The following is a 26301-nucleotide window of genomic DNA, read 5'->3' on the forward strand; positions in this document are numbered from 1 at the left end:
TCCAGCACATAAAATACCAGACGTCACAACTCATTAAAATCAACAGAGCATATATTGCTGTATATATCCTATAAAATACATTTAACTGAAAAGATAATTCTAGTAATAATGTCAGATTTCTAAAAACCACACATTAATTTGGATCTGTCTGATCTAATGCCTAGGGGACTAGTATATGGAATCACTGTTGTTACACTTTTGTACAATGAGAAAAGGACAGCTCTTTGCACAACTGCAGCTTTTTTTCTTTTTTTTTTTTTTTAAGAAACCCCCCCAAAACGCCGAACAAACAAACAAAAAACCTACAAAAAGCCCCATATCAAACCTTACTTGTAGAAGGTATTTGAAGGTTTAAAGATGCTTAAGGTTTTTTGTTCAATTATTTTCTTGTCAAAAAGAAGAAGAGTTAAATAATGGTTATAGTCTGGCTTATTTGTAACTCCCAAATTTGCATCTCAATGCAAGAAACAAGAACTGTGAAATCTATCACATGCCATTTATTCTGGGAAAGAAATTATTTGAATGCCCACACCCACTTTTTTTCTCACGGTCCTATAATATTTCCCCTTTCTGGAAAAAGATGTCATTCCTGAAGATATTTAACCTTTGTTAACAAAAAAATGATGAAAGGAAGCACCACACAGCACAGTGTTTATGATAAGCATTCTGCATGAAACATTTTTGCAGGTTTCTTTCTTGGAGCCTCACCTGTTCTTGCTGTTGGCGAGCAAGGTCCATTTGCTGCCGTTGTTTTTCAATTTGTGAGGCTGCCAGCTTTTTCTGTTCGTCATGGGCAGCCAAGAGCTGCTCCCGTAAGCTGATCAGCTGGGTGATCATAGTAGAGAGCTGTCGCTCTTTTTCTGCCAGGCTTTCTGGTGTACCTAAATGTGCAGGAAAGATTTACTGTAAATATGAGATAGACAATAGCTACCAAGCAATAGCCACAAAAAGAATGGCTGAATAGCCAACATGCTTATTTCAAATGGCAGCTTGCATATATATTTTACTAACAAATCCCAAAAGAATAATCTAGCACATAGCTTTGCTCTGCCCTAAACAGTGGAGGATATAACTAAAATTGAAGCAGAAAAGATACAGAGTATTCCTTTTTTCTGACAGAAGTAATTAATGATACACTGTGTACACATCCCTGTATCTTTTCCATCTAAATCTGCCCAGTGTGATAAATACAGTCACAGTTTATTAGACATAATTTTCCTTAACTTTATATATTTAGCTGTGGGGTTTGGGGTCTGGGTTTTGTTTGGGTTTGTTCCATTTTGTTTTTCCCCAAGTATGTAAAAACATGAAAAAAAATAGTTAAAAGATGATGTTCAGTGGAAGAAGCAGTTTAATAGTTTTTTGATCATTTCTCTAAAATACCCATATATCTGGTAGGTCATTTGGGTAAATGGAAGCTTTGGTTATGGAATGTGAATTGAAAAAGAGCTCTACGTGTCCCTAAGAGAAATGGCTAACCTGAAAAAATGGCTTAAAAATTTTTATGTAACTTTCAAAGTTTACTCTACAGAGAGCACTTAATTAATATGAAACTACGGTACATTTATTCTTTGCACTAATGATGCTTAATGGTCTGTTTATGGGTAAATTGCATGGGTCTCCTAAGTAGAGAGTACAGGGTCCTTTTGCAAATCAATCCAAAAATATCCTATCTCATGTATGAACATATTACTCTGTCACAAACAGCCGTGTCCGCTTCTGTATTTTGAGCTGTATTATGCATTTCCCTGTGTGAGCATCTCAGACCCACAGCTCTGTAAGAGGTAATATAATTACAGTAAGGTAGCAGTTGAGGAATATTGGAAGAACATCTGAAAGAGGTTTAGAGTTGAAACTGGGATAAATGAAGCAATTTTGTGTTGTACAGGAGAACTGAGAGATAAGTGAACCAAATCAAGAACTAGGTCTGTAATCTGCCACAGTGATACGTGAAGTGGCACAAAAGAAAGTGTATTCATATATTTCCTTTCTTCCATTCAAAATAGAGGACTGTGATAAAGAAGTCATAGGACTTCTGAAGAGGAAGAAAATGTGTGAGGAACAGGATCTGGGAGGGAATGGAGAAACTGTCACCAAAATTATGACTCCACCTTCTTCCCAGGAGTAAGATATCTTCTAGGGAAGAAAAGAAACAGGTCGACAGGTTTCATAAGGAGTGGGAAGACAAAACAGACTTCTGACAAGCAGGTGACATACCCAAGATGCTCTACTACTTACATTATGCTATGATGGGACCAATATGATTCTTAAACAGAATTTCATTTGCAAAAGCAGCATACAAGTAAATCTCTGTCTGTAACTTTTTTCCATAGAAAAAGAAACTGCATGGCTTAAGTTATCCACTCTAAAGAAAACAAACTCCCACAAATAAGGGTACCTGTTTTCCTGTTAATTTCTTAATTGCATTTAATGACATAAAGTACAGAAAATATTCAATTTCTTAGCCATTGTTAACTATCTTAGTTTTAAAAGAGTCTGCAACAAACTGATGTTCCAGGACCTTGGAATGCCAAATCTTAATTCAGTACACATGGGACATGGCCTCCAAACAAGGAGGTATTACAGTAGAAGGTTTAGAAATGGTTAGTAATTTTCTTAGTCACAAGAAATATGATGGTAAGAAATAAGCTGAAAGATACTTCAGTATTCAGACCAATTCATTGCAAAACCTTAGTGTGATATGCACAACTGAAGTGAAAGAGTCCTGTGCAAAAATTTGTTTCAAAGCAACAAAAAAAAAAAAAGACTTTTGAAAGTAAACTGAGGCAGGTGTGGGGCCAGGAAAATGTCTGCACTGAAGATATTGCCTTGCCATGATCCATTAGCTTGTATTGAGCTCTACACTGTCACCATGAGCTCAATTATCTGCAACTTCAGCATAGACTTATCTTAGCCTTCTTAACTGCGTTAATCAGTCTTGAAGATTTTGCATCACAAATCAAAGGTTATTTAGGTGCTTTCTAATATGTTATTGTATGCTGAAATTCATTTTCATGCTTAAGAGACTGTTCTGCTGCAGAAAAACTCCCTTCCCCATTGTGACTAGAAGAGATCAACCACTCCAGCTATTTTAAAAAGCCAATGGGAAGCAACCTGGTGCCTCAAATGATACTTATTGCCATCCACTGGCACCTGGGAAACCACAACCTGAGACTTTCACATCTGTTAAGCAGCTTTGGCATTGTAATGCAGACTCCCGATCTTACAGTCATAAAATATTTTACACACCTCCTGCTCCTTTTCCATATTATTCTGTATACTTGCGCCACAATATGCATAGAAAGCTATGACAAAGAATGCTTGCTAAAGCTATAAAGCATTTGATTATTTTGTTATGTTTAGTTAGAACACTTTGATATAGTTGTAGCAAATTTGTTTCGTTTTCTTCTTTTTTCTTTTGTTGTTTTTTTTTTCCTGTCAGAATTTTACACAGTAGCAAGCAGAAGTAACTGTTCTTTTTCAGGAATTCATAGTAATTGTTTTTCTTTCCCTTTTGCCCCCAGAGAAACACATCTGAAGTGAATGACCCCATTTAGAGTACTCTACTCTTTAATTTGTACTGTGCTATGTAATTCAACAACAGAATAGAACTGATGACCACAAAATGTACACTGTGCTCCTGGAAAATAACGAGACCTCCATGAAGCTGCAAGACACCTAACCGAACACTGCTCATGACAAGAAAAAGCATAACATGCAGAATGTTGTTGTATGAACAGGGGGGAGAAGGTCTAATTCAATTTTAGAGTGGAAAATCCCAACCATTATTTCACAGTTTAAATACCAATAAAAACCAACTTTCCTCAGAATGCAGACCAGATTGAGCTGATCTGGCTGGGCCAAGAGAGGTCATCAGTAGCTCTGTGCCATCATCATCTGTTTTGCATCCACTTAGTGCAGCAAGAAATGAGATTCCTAAACTAATTACTAGTAAATAAACTTCTGCTGCTGACTAGAAATATCTATAAATAAAATGAAAATACATCTATCTGTAAAATGTATTTGCCATAAAAAAAGATAAAACAAAAAGCTTAGTAAAAAATATACAGTAAATATGCCAGCATCTATAAAATATTATATATCACAGTGTTCTCTCTGTTCTAATCCTATTCTCTTACTCCAAAGATAGCAGTGCATTTTTTTCCATGGGGTCTTCCTTATCCCCAAAACACATCTGTCTTGAGTTTCTCTCAGATTTGTCAGGTGGATCAGTGCTCCCCAGGGTCTGCTCCATCTGAAGTATTTTAATTTGACTAAACACCTGATTTATTTTATCTCTCCGATGAGAAAGGCAGTTTGTCTTAATACAGCCTGTCAGCCTACAGTCCCATTCACAGCAATTTACAGGCAGCCAGGGATGCTGGAAAAGAAGAGTGCTGCGATTCTGTATTTTATCCTCCTCCAGAAAGCACCTAAAAGCAGCTATTCACTGCTACTGCATGTGGCATTTTAGAACTGAATTAGCTTTTTATTCAAGTAACTACACTTGTTGTGAATAGCTTATCTGTAAAATTGCTACATTCACTACTGATTTTATTAACCTTTGGCTCTATCACAAAATGGTCTTCAGTTAGGAAAGACCTTTAAAACTGACACATTTTTCTTAGGGGCCTTTATTTCAGTGACTTCAGATATACTGAATTTGATGCATTGACTCCCTTTCCCAGCAGAATTTAAAATTTTGAGTTTTTGGGGAAGACGATAGTGTTTAAGGACTTCTTTTAAAATGAAAATGCAACAGTCTCATGAAAAGTTCAGAAAAAATAGTTATTAATTTTGTGATTATAATTTAAGGTGAAAAATAATTTGGTTGTAGCAATATTTTAATTTTTCCTATATAACACATAGGAACAACATGAATGTTATTTTATCCTTTATTTTTGCAAGGATTTGAGCACAAATGGATATAAAACGGTCAGACTGGACAGAACTAAGGCATCAAAGAGAACTTTTGAGAAATTCTGGTCACAGGTCAACCTAACCAGGAATGAGAAAATAAAAAGTAGCTATAAATCTGCTGAAAAAGAGAGAAGAGTTCAACTTGTGGTCTAAAATTACATTTAGAAAGAAAGAATTCTGCTTTGGCAAAAGCTACCTTTTGAAACTGATCACAATATTACATGATTTCTGGCACACAAAGTAATAAAAATATAGTTGTATACCTTACGATGCATTTAATAAAACCCCTAATCCATCATCTTGCATTTTATATATCTAGATTTCTTTAAGCATTGCAAAAAAGATAAAAAATCAAGTATCCTGTCAGCACAGATACATAATACCACTACAATTCCTATATCCATCTCTAGCTTACCAACTTTCAACATTTCTGTTACCTTTTACTGCATATTCAGTATATACACAGATGTAGCTGCATGATGACAAACACAGCAGGCTTTTCAGTGTTAAATTTGGAACTGTCCTTGTGGCAAGTTGTCATGAGATAGAGGCAGAGTAATAACTGCTTGTAAGGGGAAAAAAATAAGCAGGAATAACAAAAAATAGACTTCTAGACTTACATAGTATAATTTAAACTAATCTCTTTGACACTCAGCAAAAGAAAAAAGATAAAACCACATATACTTTCAAGTGAATAAAAGAAAAACTGCTGGTGTCATAAGCAAGCCAAAAAGTTTATAGGCATGATCCAAAGCTTGCAGAAATAGGGTTCTTAGCTGTGACATGAAATTACTGTGGGTTCTTGAATATGGTTGCCTTAGTTTCCCAACTTGTACACACAGCAAAAAAACTACCAATCAGAGGGGTTTATGCCTGGTTAGTTAATGCTTCTGAAGTGCTTTGAGATCTTTGCATGGAATCTCTACACATCTGCAAACTATTATTGGTTCTCTTGAATTCTGTCATTAGTGTAAAGCATGACAAATATCATACTTGTTTATGCACTGCATCTAAACTAACTTCTGCTCCATATACTTACAGGAAATACAAATTAATAAATCACTAATGATTATTCCTGTTATGTTTTTAGAATGAACACATAGTGTGACTTTTAGGAAAACAAGAGATAGTAATGCAAGAAAGAAGTGTAGACTTTTCCAGAAATTAGGAAGGGTTTTAAATCACATAACTAAAGTTCCACAGTATCCTTAACCAAAGCAACTCAACCAACAATCAAAAATTATTCTGACTCAAATTCAGCAACTTCAGCTTAAAAAAAAAAACAAAACAACAACAAAACAAAAACCTTTTTGAATTGATTCCTCTGGTAGGTTGGGTTTGGTTTTTTGGTGGTTTTGTTTTGTTTTGTTCTTTTTTTTTTTCTTTGTTTTTAATGCACATTGTTTGAAAAGAAAGCAAAACCACAATGCTAGACATAAAAGAAATTGTATTTGATCTTAGCTGCCTAGAGATAACCTGGTTAAACCATTCTGTCTAACACGGCAGTCTGCAGCACACATCAGATAGGCTGTGATGTCTCTACTTCACAGGCTCTGTCCAGCATTTAGCATTTACCCTTTTTTGACTGGGTCACCTTTTAAATGCCACAAAATAGGGCAGGAAAAGTCAACAAAAATAAACAGGCAAAAGAGAAGAAAGTAACAATCTAATGGAAGGGCTTCTGAGATAAAAGTCACTTTGTGAGGGCTGCCTGCCTAAGGAGCCCCTTTGCCATTGCAATAGCATCTAATTTGAGTTCTAACTCCAATAGCAGTTTAAAAAGCTTTCTACTCTAAAGGGCCCCAAGTGCATCATAAAGATAAAGCATTTCAGCAGAAAACAGCCACAAAGACCTCTATTATCTTATCAGTCTTTGGTTACAACAGCTGAACCAATATGACTAAGTTCTGAATGACTTTTTTTTTCTCCCTTCTTTTTATAATACTAGAACACTGGATTTTCTTTATTGCATGATCAGTTAGCAGTTCTTTATATCCCCATATGCTACTGCCCAGTCCTTAGTCAATAAAAAGTTTTATAAATGCTTCTATTGTGCTTTGTAGCATCCCAATGCAGAAGGCAGCACAGCAAACATGTCCAGCATGCAAACAACACAGGATAGCTTCTCTTGTGAAGGTGTGAGATCCCCCCACTCCCTTAGGTCTCAAAGTGATTCTGTGTTTTAAGCATTGGGCAAAGAAAAATTGATACCCTATGTCCATAAACAGTAATGGGAATTAATACTAGGAACTACTGAAAACATTTGGTAGAGAAAAATCTGTTAGTCAGATTTAGAAAAGTAAAATTTAAATTAGCTATGCTTATGAGAAAGATGAAAATGCTTTACTGACAGTCTTCAGGATTCATCCTAGTTTTACGTATACTAAACCTCAGATGCTTAAGCAATTCCTTAGGTTGGAACAATTTGAAACTAATATGGTTCACAAAACAGGAGAGTTTTCATACAACCCTAAACTTATCATAGGCCAAACTGTCTTTATTAGATTAGCCATAAAATTGCACGTAGCACAGTGAATATGAAAGCAAGGTCATAATGAGCCTTCAATTTCCCATGTTAGTATGGTCACAGACAGGTGAGTGAGAGGGCAGGGACCCACGGCTGCAGGGCTAGCTGCACCTCCATCACCACAGCCACATCTTTGGCTCTGTGCAAACTTAGCTTCTACCACATCTCACAGCAAACATCAGGGTCCTACACCCATTGTTGTTTAGTTTGGATCATACTGTGGCTTTCATTCAGTGCACACATACATCTTGCCTAACCAAGAGAGGCAGTACATGTGCAGAAGAGCAATGCACATCCAGATCTCTTTCTGACACTGGGCTGGGATAGAGACAGGAGTCCCTGGGTCTAACTGTCCTCACAACTCCTAACTTCATATTTGCACCTCTGAGTTTTAGGTTCAACTGTACCCTATTCAAGGTTCAACTGTACTCTACTCACACTGAGAGGGCTTTTTCCCTTCTCAAAAGAATTTGAAGGAAGCCCTTCTTCAAACTCACAAATCACAGATCATTCTGCATTAAGAATATATATTAAGAATATATGTAAGAACACATATAGTAGTCTAGCTGAATAGTTCCCCCAAACATATGCCATAACCCAATGGCAACTGAGGCATGCTTACCTGCCTTAGCATTTCCCAGCAAATGCTTGTACCTTAGCTCTGCTCCTGCGAACAACCACCTCTTCTGAGACAATGTTTCATTTGTGGTTAACATTTTTTGATCTCATGTGTTTGCCAGGCTTTTGCTCTCGTGTTGTTCCTTAGCAATTCTCAAGTGTTTTCTCAGCAATATCTCATATTCAGAGGTTTTCTTCCTTGACTGTTTTACACAACAGTTCTAATCAAAGTAAACTGATACATTCATAAAAATGTTTCTGCAGTGACAAGATCAACATAAGTTACTACCAAACAGCTCCAAAACTGTCAAAGTAATCTGCTAGGCAAAGGACTGGACTGAGTAGTGCCTGGTTAGCTCATGGAGGACAGTGATACCTTGTGCCATTTTTAAGGATATGGTGAATCCACAGTTGAGTCCTAAAATGTAATTCACGTCAGGAATGTAGGAAAGAATGTGATGTTAGCCAGAACTTCAACCTCCCCCTCCTCCAAACCAGTGCCCAGCAAAAAGAGGAATTCCAACAAATCTCTTGGACTACTTACTTTCTTATACACATATGAAAAGAAGAGCTCTATCTGACATAAGCCTTGACAGACTTTATCTGTTTAACTGAGATGTCGTTGCTATTTCACATACACAATTCTATTTTAGTGCTGTTTGCTATTAAAAAAAAAAGAGGAAAAAAGCTCCAAAACTTTAGCCAGTTGCCCAGTTTCTTGGAATTACTCTTGAATTCCAGAAGAATTTGTCACCCTACATTCTAAATAATACTAGAAGAACATATTAAGTGTTAATTCATGTATGTGTATGCGGAAGAAAGAAGATAATTTTTTTTTTAAAAAGAGCAAGTAGAGATCTGGTTATGGACGCTTTAGTGCTTTTAGTGGGTTTAGAAATGCTAGACATATACTCAATATGAGCTTTTCAGACTCTGGAAAAAATGTGATAATACCAGATATAAACACAGAAATATGTATTATACATCACAACTAAAAGGTCACAGACAACTTGGTTTTGCTGAATTTGAATATAAAGACATAGCAGAGGCAACAGGCTGTGAGTAATCTGCACAGTGATACAAACACTAAAATACGATGTAAAGAAAAATGAAAAATGAGTAGGTTTATTTTGTTAACTGAGAAGACTGTAGCCCAGGGCATAGCACAACAAAATAAAATTAACACCGTGGTGACATATAGAGAACAAAATCTGTATTAATAATATTATTAATGACTCTAACACTCAATTCCATTGCTTTTAAAGCAAGAAAATTTACATATAAGAATGGAGAAAAGATGATCCATCCACTTAAGGAACTCACTCAGGAAATGAGAGCTGAAAATATATCCTGACCTTCAGTTTCAGTTTTGCCCATTTAAATACAAGTGACAGTACTTCCCTGGATCAGGGAGGTGGATGCTATTTTGAGGATAGTAAAAGAGTAAAAGGGTATAAATTCTAAACTGTATTTGTGAACAGGATGAAACAGTATATTAAAGAGTAAAAAATCCAAAGGATAAAGGAGGCATTGGAAGTTACAAAAATTCATAAACAGAAAAGAAAGATAGAATCTAACTGCCATGTAATTATATAACAGTTCCTCTTCCATAGAAAAAACACACTAAGATGCCAGAAACTGTGTTAGTAAGGATAGCAGAAATACTTGAATGTCACAGTAGGAATAAACTTTCAGGATCGGAACATTCTCTGTGCAAACATCCCCACACAAATCAGGCTTACCAGTTTTTTTTTGAGGAAGTTAGTATCTGAAGTAAAAATTACACAAGATTGATTCACCTTGCCTCATCAGAAAAGACAAATGAAGTGCAAAAAACAATAGCAGGCCAATGTTATATCTTCCTCAAGCAGACGAGAAAACCTTAAACGGTTTGAACATTAAATTGTAAGTTCTCACATTTGCAAGGGCTCTAATCCAATTGTTTTATAATGCTTGAAGTTCTCACATACCAAAACAGAGGAAGTCTCATACAGAAACCAAGATATCCAAAGCTTTCCTTCTGAATGAAGATGGGATACAAGTACTAAATGTCTGAAAAATCAAGTACCTCAATAAGAATGATGCTCACAGTGCTTGTAGCTTGTTCATTATACTGGAATTAAAAGCTTACCAGGTCTGATTCTCTCTTCACATTATTTACATGTAGATTCAAAAACTTCAGTAGAAATACATGTTATTTACAATGGTATGAGAACTGATCCCCATGTTCCCATAAACAGTAAGTGAAGCCAGTTTTCCACCTTCTCTATTATTTTATCTCTGAATCTGACTCAAAACACATGGGCTCTTTCCATCAGCTTTTGATGAATTCTGTAATTGTCAGAGAACCAATAGAAGAGATGTCGAATACAAATTCCAAAAACATCATCACTGAACATTACGGAATAATGTTGGTTTTAATGACATTCTCTCTCCTCACTATATTAGGTATGTAAAAATGTTAGTAAAGAAACCTATACATATAAATATAATCTAGTACACTATCCCAGTCTTAAGTCTGAGACTTTGTCCTGACATTTGACTTACAGAACTGTACATAGTATTAGAAATTTTATATGTACTTTCTGATTCAATTCATAACTCTCTCCGTGAGTGTCTTATGGTCTAATGTGAAACTACAGATGTGAAACTGAGAATGAGGTGATTATATAGAGAAATGCTTCCCCAACTTTCACACCAGCTCCATATTTCCAACACAATGGCATTTTGTCCTAAATATGATTTTGTTTTCTCAATAATTTTGGGGGTTGGTTTTTTTTTTTCCTCTCTCTTCTGACTCATAAAATGTACTGAATGGGGTACTGCTGCAATAGCAGAGTCATAGAATCATAGAATCATAGAATCGTTAGGGTTGGAAAGGACCTTAAGTTCCAACCCCACTGCCATGGGCAGGGACACCTTATGCTAAATCCTATCACCCAAGGCCTCATCCAACCTGGTCTTGAACACCACCAGGGATGGAGCATTCACAACCTCCCTGGGTAACCTATTCCAGTGCCTCACCACCCTAACAGGAAAGAATTTCCTCCTTATATCCAACCTAAACTTCCCCTGTGTAAGTTTTAACCCATTACCCCTTGTCCTGTCACTGCAGTCTCTAATGAAGAGTCCCTCCCCTGCATTCTTATAGGCCCCCTTCAGATACTGGAAGGCTGCTATGAGGTCTCCACGCAGCCTTCTCTTCTCCAGGCTGAACAGCCCCAACTTCCTCAGCCTGTCTTCATACGGGAGGTGTTCCAGTCACCTAAGCAATGTATTAGAAGTCTTGTGAGACCTCACTTGGAGTATTGTGTACAGTTCTGGTGTCCTCAACATAAAAAGGACATGGAACTGTTGGAGCAAGTCCAGAGGAGGGCCACGAGGATGATCAGGGGACTGGAGCACCTCCCGTATGAAGACAGGCTGAGGAAGTTGGGGCTGTTCAGCCTGGAGAAGAGAAGGCTGCGTGGAAACCTCATAGCAGCCTTCCAGTATCTGAAGGGGGCCTATAGGGATGCTGGGGAAGGACTCTTCATTAGGGACTGTAGTGACAGGACAAGGGGTAACGGGTTAAAACTTAAACAGGGGAGGTTTGGATTGGATATAAGGAAGATGTTCTTTCCTCTTAGGGTGGTGAGGCACTGGAATGGGTTGCCCAGGGAGGTTGTGAATGCTCCATCCCTGGCAGTGTTCAAAGCCAGGTTGGACAGAGCCTTGGGTGACATGGTTTAGTGTGAGGTGTCCCTGCCCATGGCAGGGGGGTTGGACCTCGATGATCTTAAGGTCTTTTCCAACCCTAACTATTCTATGATTCTAAGTTTGAAATCAGTGGAAAATCCCTACCCTTCATTTCCAGAAAAGGAAAAAAATAAATAAATTTAGTTCTAGATTTTTAGATTAGTATTTGCACCTGCCTTGAGGAATGGGTGATTTGACATACAAATGCTAAGCCATCTCTAATATTCATATAAAACATTGCAGTAAAAGGTGTAACATACTTTTTTATAACTTTCTCTATTAGTTGTGAAAGGATAATTTCTTTTGCTTATATGCAATCATAGGTAATGTCTTATATGCAATTACAATGTTGAGAGTTACAATTGATGACAGTCTGGAATAAGTAGGATCTTATCATCCAACATGGAAAGACTAGGAGTCTGCTGAAGAAAAAAATGTAAATGGAGGATTCAGGACTGATTTTGAAACTGCTCCATTCCATTGATTGTTCTTTTGTAACAGCATACAGCTGGATAAAAATCATTTTGTTTCCGTATTCAATTTTAACTTTAAGAAGTGATTTCTGGGTACCATGATACTCTTCAAAATGAATCTTATTTTTTTATTATGTAAACATGATACAATTCCAAGTTATCTAGACAATTTTCCATTCTTTTTTCAAGTGCAAGTTCAAGTGCAAGTTCAAGTGCAAGTGCAAAAACACACTTGTTTGAAAAGCAATTAAAAGTTGTATCTTCAGTCACAGAGATGAACTGTATAACTGTTCTATCTCATGCTGGAAAGAGAATTGTATATGTACATTCATAAAAATGATTGGAAGGAAGCTGAGCTTAGAGGAAGTTAGTTTAATACCTTATTTGATGAGTATAGCTTGTGAATTAGATGACATTAATTTCCCTATATAACAGGACTCAGTTACTTATGATTTCTTCAGCTGATATTTATGCTTCATAAAAAAGTTCATGATGTAAAAGAAGCTTTTGCGTGTTTGTTCAGTCTTCTCACGTTATCTAAACTATAGATTCATAATGAAAGATGAAAAAGAATCTTATGTTTTAATTCAGTTTTCCATTTTAAAGAGAAAACTGCAGAAAATAAGATTTCGTTTTGGTTTGGGATTTTGTTGTTTTTTTTAGGATTTTTCTCCTGCTTTTTATCACAGTGAATGCTCCATCCCTGGTGATGTTCAAGGCCAGGTTGGACGAGGCCTTGGGTGACATGGTTTAGTGTGAGGTGTCCCTGCCCATGGCAGAGGGGTTGGAACTAGATGATCTTAAGGTCCTTTCCAACTCTAACTATTCTATGATTCTATGTGCAGAAACAACATGCTTCTTCTCTTTAAATAGTGAGGAATGTTTTGCACTGTAATGTCTAAATACATACATGGGATGATGGTAAGGTTGAAGTTCTTACAGCCTGCAGTTGGACAGGTTGGACAGAGCCTTGGGCAACATGGTCTAGAGTGAGGTGTCCCTGCCCATGGCAGCGGGGTTGGAACTAGATGATCTTAAGGTCTTTTCCAACCCTAACTATTCTATGATTCTACAATTTTATGTGCAAATCAGGTGAAAAAACATGTAATTAGTGTAACTTCCTGTGGGGCTAATGTAGTTTTAAAGGGGATGATGTGGTGCTTTATACTGAATCTGAAGCTCTATGAATCAGGAAGCTCTATGAGAACAATGACAGGAATTAGTACTTCTCTCTTTAGGTGCGAGAAAGGAAGAGATCCTTCCCATATGTGCCCCTGCAGCTTTTTTATAAAAAGGGTAATTGATTTACATATTAGGATTCAATTATTGGAGTTCATTTGTCTTAAAGCTAACACTGAGGATCCTACACCAAAACACTCTAGGAAACAGGCCTCTCTTCCTATACACAAAATTATAACCAAATGCATTTTTTCTATTGGGTCCAGAATGCACAATATACACAGGGGAGGAGATGTGCCCCTGTGAAATGTGCTCTGACTTATGGTGTCTTGCAGTTACTTTTTACATCTTGTTAAATAAGTTACTTCCATGGGTTTTTTAGTTAGTGGTTATTAGCTACACCACTCAAACATCTAAATATAAATATGAGAAATACTAGTACTGTATAATTTATATACTTTAAATATAAATTTTAATTTTGAACTTAATTGCATGTTCATCTTTCATGTCTTACAAATACAAACAAGTATATCAATGAAAAACTTATATATTTGCCTCTGAAGATTTTTATTGCCTCTGGTGATAAGTAATGAAGAAGCAAAGTTTATTGCAAAACAAGGACATTAGCATAGCCTGTCTATCATAGAAGCTGTAAAGAAGAAACTTCTTACCTCATCTGAATAGAGACAATTTAGTTAAAAGCCTTTGACATGTATGGAGAAGCAGCAACATTTTATACATTTAGAATAAGTCCACAAAAGTCAGTTGAAGAAAATTCCCTTATTTAAGTGGGCTTTGAAACAGGTCCATTGATATGTTCATTATTAATGGCATTAGGTGGTAAAAATTGGCAGCTTCAGGCTTGTGAATCTGAGTATTATTTTAAATTTCTTTCATAATCAAGCAGTCATAAATTGAAAGCACTACTTATCTGTACACACAACCTAGTAATCTGTAAAACCAATTCAGTAGATCATATTAATGCTGCAAATATGAATTATCTTACGTCTTCTGAAATAACCACAATCTCACTGCATGGGTATGAGAAACAAAAACCAAACAAATAAACTGTGCTTGTTGTTCCCTCAAGGATCATTTTATAATTAATTAAAAAAAAAAAAAAGAAAACATTCCAAAACAAATGGGAATTCTATGACGGGCTTGTTGTACTCCTATTAAATACACTACAAAATTACTAGTCAAGTTCTCTAACTTGAAAACCCTCCTAAATCACATTAACCAGAGCACAGAGGAGGTGGCCTACATTTGTAGACTGAAGTTCCACACATTCTAAGAGTGTTCTGGTATAATTATACTGTAACCACAAGCATAAGTATGTTTAGCCAAATGTTTCTTACCAGTGACTAAAAGTACAGCTGTAAATTTCCTTAATTCAATTTATTTGCATACCTAGTTGATCACAAAACAAAACATTTAACACAGCCTTTTGCTACAGAATCTTTGGTAATGAAATTTCTCACAGTCCCAAACAAGAGAGTGATATCATGTTATTTTGTTGTGCTTATATAGGTACTCTATGACTCAAACAGGATCACTCAGAATGAAAACATAAACACTACCTATTCAAAAGACTAAATGTAATTTAATATTCAAAAGCACAACTTTGAGCATAGAGTTTAAAGATGATTCAGAACAAATCTTGAAGCATTGGGAGCATGTAGGAAACATACCAACAGGTTTTGTATTCTGTAACAACAGCATTCAATATATTATAAATAGACCTGGAATATCTTTAGAAAATAAGGATTCCCTAATTGTTCCTCTCTCCTTAAGACAAGAAAACACTATCCAGGTTGCATCTTCATTACTTTATTACTACAGCAACCACAACTTCATCATATTTTTTCCTTCACAACAGGACACTAAAAATAAAAACACAAGAAGAAACAGGAGCAGGGAAAACAGATTTCTACTGAGACTTCTTTCAATTGGCTTTGAAAGTTAATCATCTTCCTTTTAAGTGTCCTATTAAAAAAACTTAGCTGTGTCTGAAGTAACATACCTATTGCAACCCAGTGCAATGATTCTGACATGTTTCTCAGAAGTTCCATCAGTGTAACTGTGATGCTGTGATACTGCCAAAATAAAGGCTAATTGAGACTGCAAAATAATTTTGCACCGAAACAATGTATTTTGTGGTTATTTCCCCTCTACAATTTAAATATACATAAAAATTTCAACCTGTCTGCATCTGTAGATGTCTTAGGTATTTTTCTAAGGGATTTGTTAAATTTAGGTGTCTCTGGGTCAGATTTTTTTTAAGGCCTTTAGGACTCACTACTGCAGGTAGATTGTGACGATGGTTTAAAATATACGTTAAGCATCTAGCACCCATATATCTGCTGCCCAGGGGAAAAGGATCTGGGATTGCTGACTGCTGAATATCAGCCAGTGGTATGCCCAGGCAGCCACGAAGGCCAACAGCATCCTGGTTTGTATCAGAAATAGTGTGGCCAGGAGGGCCAGGGCAGTGATCAAACCCCTGTACTCGGCACTGGTGGGGCTATACTTTGGATATTGTGTTCAGTTTGGGGTCCATCACTACAAGAAGGACATTAAGGCGCTGCAGCGTGTCCAAACAAGCTGTTGAAGGTTCTGGAGAACAAGGCTTATGACGAAAGGCTGAGGTAACTAGGGTTGTTTATTATGAAGATGAGAAGGCTCAGGGGTGACCTTACCACTCTCTACAATTACCTGAAAGGAGGTGGCTGGTCTCTTCTCCCAAGTAACAAGTGACAGGACTAAAGGTAATGTCCTCAAGTTGTGCCAGGCAAGGTTTAGATTAGATATTAGGAGAAATTTCTTCACCAAAAGGGTGGTCAGGCATTGGAACAGGCTGCCCAGGGAAATGGTGGAATCACTGTCCCTGAAAGTGTTTAAAAAACACATAGATGAGGCCCTTAGTGACATGCTTTAGTGGTGGATATGACAGTAGGAACTATCTGCAGCACCTAAAAGAAAACCTGCAGTCATCCTGTGACTGTTGCAGAATCTCAACAATATTTAGGCAAACAGATCCTGGCACTGGTGTAAAGCAGCAAAGCTAAAAAGTTCAGTTACAAGAAACTCTATGATCCTTTGAATCTAAAAAAAAAAGAGCCCAAACCACAGAACAGTTATGCCAATTTCATTTTCTTTATCTTCCTTCATAAATCTTTGTATTCCTTTCATATCACAAATAAAAATTTGACGTCTCTGTAAGTTTTTCCATGTTCAGAAATCTGAGTTACACAAACCTACATAAAATGTCTGTATACACTATACAGACTTAGAAATCCTGCAACTTGGGTACACTACCTGCATTTTAACAGTAGGTTTTTAGTATATGTAATACAACTATATCCCAGCTTCTAGAGAACTACTAGTAAACAGTTACATCAATGATCAAATCCCATAACTAAATTTCGAAGTATAATGAACCTTGTCTATAAACAATTTTCTGATCTTCAGATTTAGAACTGTGATCTTATTTCAACAAAGCACACTAGGGCCTGTATCAATCTACAGTATTTCCAAGTCAAAACAAACGCAAAAGATGTATCTTCACATACATAGTAGTATGTTTAAGAATGTCGGAAATGTCAACCACTTACATACTTTCATATTATCCCTAATTAATATAAATTGCATTTAATTTCACATTTAGTAAAACATATTGCTGCCCAAAATAAGGACTATAATTTTTATCAGCAATTATTATTACTGATGTATCAACACAATTATTTAAATTCAATGTATAGAGAGACAGAATCCATGCAAGCATTTACAGTTTTTGTTCCCTCTGTGCTTCTTCCCTAATTTTTGTGGCTTGGAGCTCCTCCAGATGCTGTCTCTGACTTTGTGGTTTTGTCTTTGAGATCCCATCTCCTGATTCATAGCATTCCTTGATTGACAAACAGATTCAGATATGAAAACAAACAGTTACCTGTATCTAATCTGCGCCTAACAGCTGCACTGCTAAGCTTTCCGTTCATGGTGAACTTACTGTTTTAGATTTTACCCATTTCTTGTGTCTCCGGGTTACTGTGTTTACTGAGCTATTCTATAACTGGGGACATATGTGATCTCCACACTGCATGCTGCGCTTCAGATTCAGAGGATATTTCTTTTTTCCCCTCCCCCTTCATAAACTAAATTATTTAAAAAACAACACAGGAGTTGTATTTCTAAACTGATGTGCCTCCTAATTGAATGCAGAACACTTTCAAACTATTTTCCATTAGAGGCCCACTTTTTTCTGATTTTAATGCACAGTATAATACCTTCATTGGTAGATTAAAATTGTTTGACTAGAAGTAAAACCTATTATTATATGCTTTTTAAGCGGTTTTGTCTTGTATAATGTAGGATGAATTATGTAAAACATACCAAACAGGATACTCTACAAGCTGCTACTTGCATGCTGCAAACAATCACAGTTTCACTGATAGACTGGGACTTAGCATCTTAAAATTCCTGTGGAAATCAAGTGCGTTTTAAGTATTGGGTTTGATTATTTAATCAGACAACTTGCATTTTGCCCTGACTAATTTGGAAGGCTGATAATATTTTACTCATAAAATAATTGTGCACCTGTTGTGATGGAAACCTATTCAAACAAATCTTAATAGACATGAGGATTTATTCCCAAGTGTGTTAGCCTCTCATTACCCTTATCTATGGGGCAATAAATTTTAAACAGCTATTGAGCAGGTCTCAGCTTAATCTTATATAACTCTTGAAGAACTTTTATGAGCACATGATTAACATTAAACTTGGTTAATTCATATCAATAGAGACCAAGGTAAATATTAGGATATGTGGGTCAAACTAACAGCAATTTAAAGAAATAAAGGTAAGAAAAAATATCTATAACAAGATTTCATTGTGACAGCTAATGACAAACAAAAAATGGGGCGAGTGGAAAAGAGAAATTATTTACTTTAATCCAAAATAGATATTTGTGTGAGAGGCAGAAGGGAGACAGTGACTTGAGACCAAACGACTAACCAGGGAGGAGGCAGTATCATGAATGACCTGATTAGAGCAAAGAAATCCTGATCAGACTGAAATCACTTTAGTGTTTGCAGGAGATGGCGAAAAGAAGCAAAATAAGACTTCTTTGGCTGGATCTGCCCTTTGGCAGAAAAATGTCAGATGTCATTGGTCAGATCTGAAGTGAGGTGACACAGACAAATCAAGCCCTCTTGAAAAAAATACTGATGGTTAACCTTTTCCAAAGGGTCAAGTTGTTTAGAGAAAACAAGGACAACCCTTTTATTTCTTCTATTTGCCACTGAGCTTAGGCTTTTGAGGCAGTGGATGTGTCAGGTTGCACATTAGTTTCTTGCTGTTCTCAGTTGCATGTGAGCTTCCCAAACGTGCTCTTCATTTTTTTCTATGAATGCGCTGTCTCTTTTTTTTCTTCCCCCACAAGTGGTTTCACAAGTTTTACAGATGATCTTTCTGAACCACCGTGGGTTCACAGTTTGTAAAGTTCCCAGTGAGGCATTTTTACATATGTCTTAAGAAAAAAAAAAATAAAAATCTGATACCTGATGTCATCAGGATGCTCGCATCACCACACAACATCCACACATCAAGACCGTGCTTCAAGACAGACTCCCTATTCAGAAAGGGAGTTTAAAACCAACTGAGGTGAAAAGGATTGCCGCAAAGTTTATCATTAGTCAGTGCCAAAGTTTGAAGTTGCTCAGAACAGAGATATTTTGCACAAAAGATTTCTTTCCAAACTAACTGCAGATAGGGGTGATGAGGATGACCAAAATGCAGAACAGCTTTCATAACAGGAATAAACAAATACGTATTTACTTTTCAACCTGGAGAACAGACAACTGAAGGTAGTGTAACAGAGAAGCTGAACAGGGAACAACCATTCCTTGTCCATTATAATACAAAATCTAGGGGACACCTACAAAGTACTAGGTTCAAATATACAGCATATTGTTAACTGCTGAGCTTATCCCAACAGACATTCCAGCTGTCTATTAAAGGGTTCCAAAGCAATTGGATATGTTCATAGATGATAATTCTATCAAGGGCCATTAAACCTGAATGTACAACTTCTGAATCAAGAAGCCTATTTATCATATTTTGTGGGATAATGGAAGAGGATATTGAGGAAATATTACTGTGTGTTTGCCCTTTCCTTATACCCTTCTGCAGGTTGCTCAGTCGCCATAGAGACTGAACACTGCAGGATAGTATGTTCTTTACATGTGACACTTCAATCAAAGATTTCCTTAATGTGAAACTCCTTTAACAAAGGACTGATGAAATACATCTACAGGTTTCCTCAGAATCCAAACTGACCAGAAAATTTCAGCCCTTTCAGTACCGTACCTATATGCATCTTTCTACATAAATGCTTACAGTCATTAGTTTGTTAGAATTTGAGTTTAGATGTCTAGGGCAACAAAAAGCCAAGAGCTTGTTTCACTTGGTGAAACACAAGAAATGGAGCTTCCACTCTTGTTTTAGCAGTGCAAACTCCTACACAGGAACTTGTTTTTTTCATACAAAGTTGTACTTCTTCAGTAGGAGTTTTATTTTGCTAAAGGCAGGCAACTTCGTAGGCAACTAAGCTGGGACGGAAATTTGCCACTGACATCCAGGGTCAGAAGAGAAGGCCTAAAGTTCCAAGTAGTGATAAGCTCCTTCAACCTACAAGCCTTCAGTTAAACACTGCATATTTTAAATAAAACAATTACTGCTACAATGAAAATTAAATATATATATAAAATACAGAACAACCTACCTACAGAAGAAAATGGCAAATTTTTGAAGACAAAGTGAAGAAAGCCTACTTGTAATTTTTCAGTTTACATTCAACCCTTTTTCTGCTAATAAATTAAATGGCATTTAAAAATAAACACATTTTAATACCATACATTTTTCTTGTCACTATTTCTACAAATGAAGAATGGATCAAACTTCACAAGGCAATCATTTCTAATGTGTCAAAAAAATGTATTGCTGTTTCAAGTTCCTTATTATCAGCATTGTTATCCCTCTTCTTTCTTTTTCTCATAAACAGTTGATACTGTTTCTTCAGTACACTATTTGGGACACAGTTCCAAAGAACACAGCATGTAAGTGAGCTGTCCCATTGATTTCAGTGTAGTACAGCATTCATATATTTAATCCTTAATTGTTAAGCTTAGAAAAATACACTGGTAAACTAAAAAATAAAGAGATATATGTGATTGCAGTAAGTAACAAATTCATTTTGTGCCAGGAAATATACTGCATGCATCCTAGTTGATATTATTTATAAAATGTATTCAACAACATAGAGAACTTGATTTATGTGATAAGTTGATTACAATGTAATTTATAGTTGTGGAATGTTAAGAACTAGAAATGGTAATAATCATTAACTTTCAACATTAGAAGCAGGCATGATTGTGACAGGTGTAACTGAAATATGACCCTCTGACCAAAAGACCGGAGCAATGAAAACATTTACTACTTATTTTTATTTTTTCAAGAAATACAGCTTCAACCCTGTCACGACTTACATGTACATAACTTAAATAATAGCACTATGTACAGTGAGCAGGCCCACAGAACTAGCCTCTGTCTGTACCATAATCTGGATAAAAGTTATAATCTGGATAAAAGTCATATTAAAAAAAGTCAAGATGACATAAGATCATATAGTTTAATCTATTTCACTCTAGCAATTAGTCTAACAAATTATATCAATATCTTAATCATAAAAAATTGATATAAGCGGGTGTGGTAAGTTTAACAAAAATATTTTTATTTTGGTATTCATTACGTTCTTCAAGCAAATCAGACTAAAGAGTATGCAAACATTAACTGTTGAAAGTGCTTATGAAATATTCAGTCACTCAAAAAGGTACCAATTAATTTAGAAGGTCAGGTTAGACCTGGAAATGTAGCTTTTGTAACACATTACACAAAATGCTAATGACTTGAGAAATGGCAAAACAAAAACATCTCTCTGATTTAGAGAGCTACAATATGAAGCTAAACACATCACTTCACTGGATCATGATAATAAATACATTATGAGAACCCTTTATAGCCTGTGGTATATTTCTAATCAGGACCACTTTCAAAAGGATTTGGGTGTAGGGGTTCTGGGTTGCATAGTTTTGTTATGTTTTGTTGGATGCTTTCATTGGTTTCACTAATTGGAACCAGTTGATCCTTTTTCCTGTGTATTGATTTTTTAAATCCTAGCAGTTAACAATGATTCTAATGTATCATAACACTTTAGACCTTAATCATACAGTGGGGCGTTTGCTTGTAGCTTTTGTTTGAGTTTTAATTAAGAAGACCTTGTGTCTCAAAGCCTGAGCTGGGTTTTTAATTGCTAGTATGTATATCACACAGACTTCAAAAGAAATAAAATATGTTTATAACAGAGAGCACAAAGGAGAGCTTTGAAATGTCTATAGCCATACAAAGTGACATAATTAAAAACCTCTGAGTGCCTCCGTGATAGAGGACTTATATATATTTATTTATGCATATTTATAAGGCAGACTATTATATACCCTTAGACTTCATGAGAAAGAAATTTCAGCAATTATAATGAGAAATAATTACTGCAAATCCAAACTAAAGTGTTGGTCAGGGCTACAGGAAAACATCAGATTTATTTTCTTCAAAATGCTCTTCACATTTGATCTAGTGCACCAAGAAACACCCAAAAGCTTATCTGTGAAGACATATTTTATAAAATGGAAGCAAAAATAGCATTTTGAAATGTTTTGTAAATCATGCATATTTTACGAAAAAAATTAATTCACTGTAAAAACAGAGAAACCATAACTTTCTCGAGGACTCATTCATGCAGAGCTCTCTCCAAGACTATTACAGAAAACACCTCTTTCTATCTCTCCCGTGTTCTAATATCAGGGTACAAATAATTTTTTTCATTATTTTTATAGTGTACCTTGCAAGGAGACTATCAAGTGAGTGAGTTTCTTCATTTTACTAAATTTAACATTTCCTAGGGAACAGGAATGCTACCTCTTACCTACCCAAATATTTTGAGGCCATTAAATGTGAACATATCACACGAAATAGGAGTTTCAGACTCTTTTTAATAAAGTAGAAAATACAAAAGGGGATTGAATAAGCATGGGAAACACAACGCAAATAGCCTGCTATATCAGATAAAGCCATGGACATCAATTGCTATGCTTCCCAAAACAGAGTATACTGTACAAAGACAGCATGTGACATTCAAGGCACAATTCCTGTAAATATAGATAGCTCCAGTTGTAAACACCACCAATGGAAGCCAGAGAAATAACCTGCAACACAGTAGCCAGTGACCCAGGAGTCACTCTTCTGTAAGACTGCTAGACCAATTCTGACCCTTTCATGATAACATCATTGCCTAATTTACTTAAAGACTGACCCTTCTTATTTGATCTTCAAAGACCCTGCATGCTGAGAAAGACCATTGCGGTCTATTTCAGTAGGACAACTGCCTGATGCATGCAAGACTATGCTATTCCAGAGATTTATATTTGGAGCAGAAACAGAAAACTTAAAACAGACTCTGTATAGTGATAAATGATGCTAGTCTGCCTAGCTGTGGCTGCTGAAGAAAAACTAGATAACTAAGGAACAGAAATACATGCAGCAAGGGAGGGTGAGGACAGAACTCTGTACCCAAATATCTGGACATTTAGAAGAGAGTCCTGTGTCACTTTGTTTATTCAAATACATGATAACAAACACCAGAATGAAAAGTATTTCCTGACCCTAACTTTTATACAAAAGACAACACTGCAAAAGCCAGACATAAGCCTAACAAATTGCTTGTACACCTTAAATAAATGTATTTGTATGCATACACTGGCAAACATGATACAATCAAATGATTTGCTTAAGCAGCTGTGTTTTTTTTCTTTTTCCAGGTGAGCAGGTCATTTAACTCAGCTCTACTGCTTCATAGACCTCTGAAAATTTGACCTGTATGTTTCATTTATAAACATATTAAATGAAAAAGCAGACTTTTTTAACCACTGGAATTTGGCTACAAAGCATTCTGCCAAATGCTCCTCTGAGTTTCACGCAGCCTCCCTTAAGTCAATGGCTTGCTTGGCTGGAATTCAAGGAAGAATCTGGACCATTATCAATAACTGAAATCCTAATAAAGAAACTCAGAAAAAAGCAGTTTTAAAAATGAAGCATACTATGCAAGAGTAATTGTGAACAGGAACAATCCCACTTAGAGAAAAAAATAAATGATTCACTGCTTGTTACATTTGTATTGGCTTCTATTGTTTAAATTAATAGATATTGTTTATGATTATATCTTGATTAACACTATTGTGTTCTAAATATAGAAGGTAAAGCTAGAAAATACCATTTTTATTTGTTTCTCTCAGCCAATTATCTTTTCTTTTCTACGATGTGCTTCCCAAACATGCATAGAATCAGTCTGTGTCAATGGTACTTTTTTTTTTTTCTGCTTTCATCCTTTTTTTTCTGGCACTGATTCTTAGTGTACTGCCTTCCCACGACCAACATGCCAGTCTTTCACTGAAGAGGGGAGAGTTGTAGTTGTGCAGAGAGAGAAAGAATACGTAGTCAGGTTATCCTTAGCAAGAACAATGCCTTCTCTCTAAAATAAACAACTCCCAGTAACAGTCAGTGCAAAGAGCAGCTCCTCACAGGACCACACCTCACTGTTTTATAATCAATGACCTCATTTATTTATTTTTACTGCATCACTTCACGTCTTTAAGTTAGGCTCTCAGTAATATGAGCAGAAAGACTGCACAAAAGCCAAAAGTATCAGCCAGATAAACAAATTGATTTAGAATCTAATGGAAATAAAGGAAAAAAATATTTGACCTCCAAAAGATAACACATTTTAAAAAATAATTCTTTCAGAGACCTCCGCATGCCCTGGCAGTTACCTGACTGGAAATTCATTTATCACTATGAAAATGAACTTCATGATTTGGAAATCTACCACCTTGAATACTAAAAAGATTTTTTTTTTTTCTTTTTTTAAGTATGCTTCCTTGACAGATTAAAAATTCTCGCTGTTTTCCCTACTTTGCTTTATTTCCTTCTTGTAATCGAGTTTTCATGCTGCCAAGGGCTATGGTGTTGGGTTTTTTTTTTCTTTTTCTCTGAGAAGATTTAAGGCACACAAATGTTAATATGAGTTAATACCAGGTTATTAGGTTGATAATGATTTTATCAGCTAGGAGATAACCAGGTGGAGACAGTGGCTTAGCCACTGGCTTGGGAGACCAAAGGAAAGGAGTCCTAATTCAGACTACTTCTGCTATGGAAAGCCTGTGCAAAGCACAACAGAACAGCAAATATGTTTTATCTTGTATTTTTTGTGTTTGCCTTTTTGTATTTTTGCCTGTTCACAGCAAATATTAAATGCAGCTGCAATAGCAAAGATTCAGTATTGCATTTTGCTGGAAGTCAACTAGTAGCAGAGTGGAATACTGCAGACCTAAGGTCCCTTAAGGACGGGTTTCTAGGGATGAGGAAGTTGTGGAAACTAAATGATCCTCAATACATAAATCTGGGAGCCTGACCAGATGATCCTTACACAGGTTAACAAGTAAAACAAGTTGCAAGCTCCCCCAAATTTGAGAATACTTTGTAACTAGATGAGAAAAAGTTAGGAGAAAAGAGTTCTACCCATTAACTCTTCAGCGAATATATATCCTAAGAAAATGGAAGGAACAACATAAGTCCAGAAAAACAAACTCGTTTCTGTTTTGTTTGTTTGTTGGTTGGGTTTTGTTTTATTTTGTTGGTTTTTTTAATAAATGAAAGCTTTTTGTGCCATATGAAAGAATAAAGAACATTATTCTGCATTGTTAGAGATTCCTACCTCTTTTAATTTTGATTCACTAATAGTATTCAAGTAGTTTCTATTTAAAGTCTAAGTAGCTATATTGTACAATTAATGGACAAACTAGCATTCAATGATTTTCACACTATTAGGAGACAATATGGCTTTAAATAGAATGTGATTTCTAGAAATAATTTTGTTGGATTTTATGTTCCTGTAAAACTGCATATTGTATTTCTAGCACTGACCTTACTACAGGATCTCCTACCTGGCAAATATACACTTCTCATAATTATACCCAAAAAATTTAAACAGAGAATCCAACATATTTTGGTCCTGAATTATCAGACAGAACCAATTATAGCTTATTAAAAAGAGCCAATTTTCACCTGTTTGCATAACAGCAAAATTTAACTATCTTATGTGTCCTTCATGGACACATCAAATCCTAAGCATCAATTTTCATCTAATAGTATATACATTTTTCTAAACTAGTAAATATTTATTAATATGATGCACGTGATTCTTTGTTTACATATATTTTTAGTTGCAATTTAATAAAATTATGCCTTATGATCCGTTCTCACAGCATAAAATGCCACATTTTTAATTTGTTCCTTAATTAATAACTCTAAATTTCTTCTCAATAAAAAAATCCATGGAAGAATCGATTGGTAGGGAAAAACAATTCAAATTTTCTACATAGTACTTAACTGTCAAGATAATTCCACTTTCACTATGTCACTGGTTTAACAAATCCTGGAAATGCTGGAAAGTACTGCCTATATGTACAATAAACCTTGCACTGATTTCTGTAGAACCCAGATTTCATCCAGAGCTGCTCTTTCTCCACAGGAATTGCAGGAAGATAGAAATATATTCCCTTTTTTTTTCAGTTTGGTTCCCCCACACACACACACACACAATTTTGAATCAAAGATTTAGAACAGTAATCACAGTTACCCCTTCTATAATCTGAAAGTAGTTTCTAGATAAATTTTATGCAA

At 35.8% G+C, this 26301-nt stretch overlaps 1 protein-coding gene across 15 annotated transcripts in view; it reads right to left on the minus strand.

The window, feature by feature from the left end:
- SOX6 (SRY-box transcription factor 6) overlaps positions 1–26301 on the minus strand; it is a 374009-nt gene that overhangs the window by 146335 nt on the left and 201373 nt on the right. For all 15 annotated transcript variants that reach the window (XM_061464268.1, XM_061464265.1, XM_061464263.1 and 12 more), the window contains one exon: positions 709–877. In XM_061464268.1, coding sequence (XP_061320252.1) covers positions 709–877 — 169 coding nt within the window. The remainder of the gene's footprint in view (positions 1–708; positions 878–26301) is intronic.

This window comes from Pezoporus flaviventris, unplaced genomic scaffold (genome assembly GCF_033815535.1).
Source record: "Pezoporus flaviventris isolate CSIRO_AGI_PZ_B2104156 unplaced genomic scaffold, CSIRO_AGI_Pfla_v1 ptg000036l, whole genome shotgun sequence".
Lineage (NCBI taxonomy): Eukaryota > Metazoa > Chordata > Aves > Psittaciformes > Psittacidae > Pezoporus > Pezoporus flaviventris.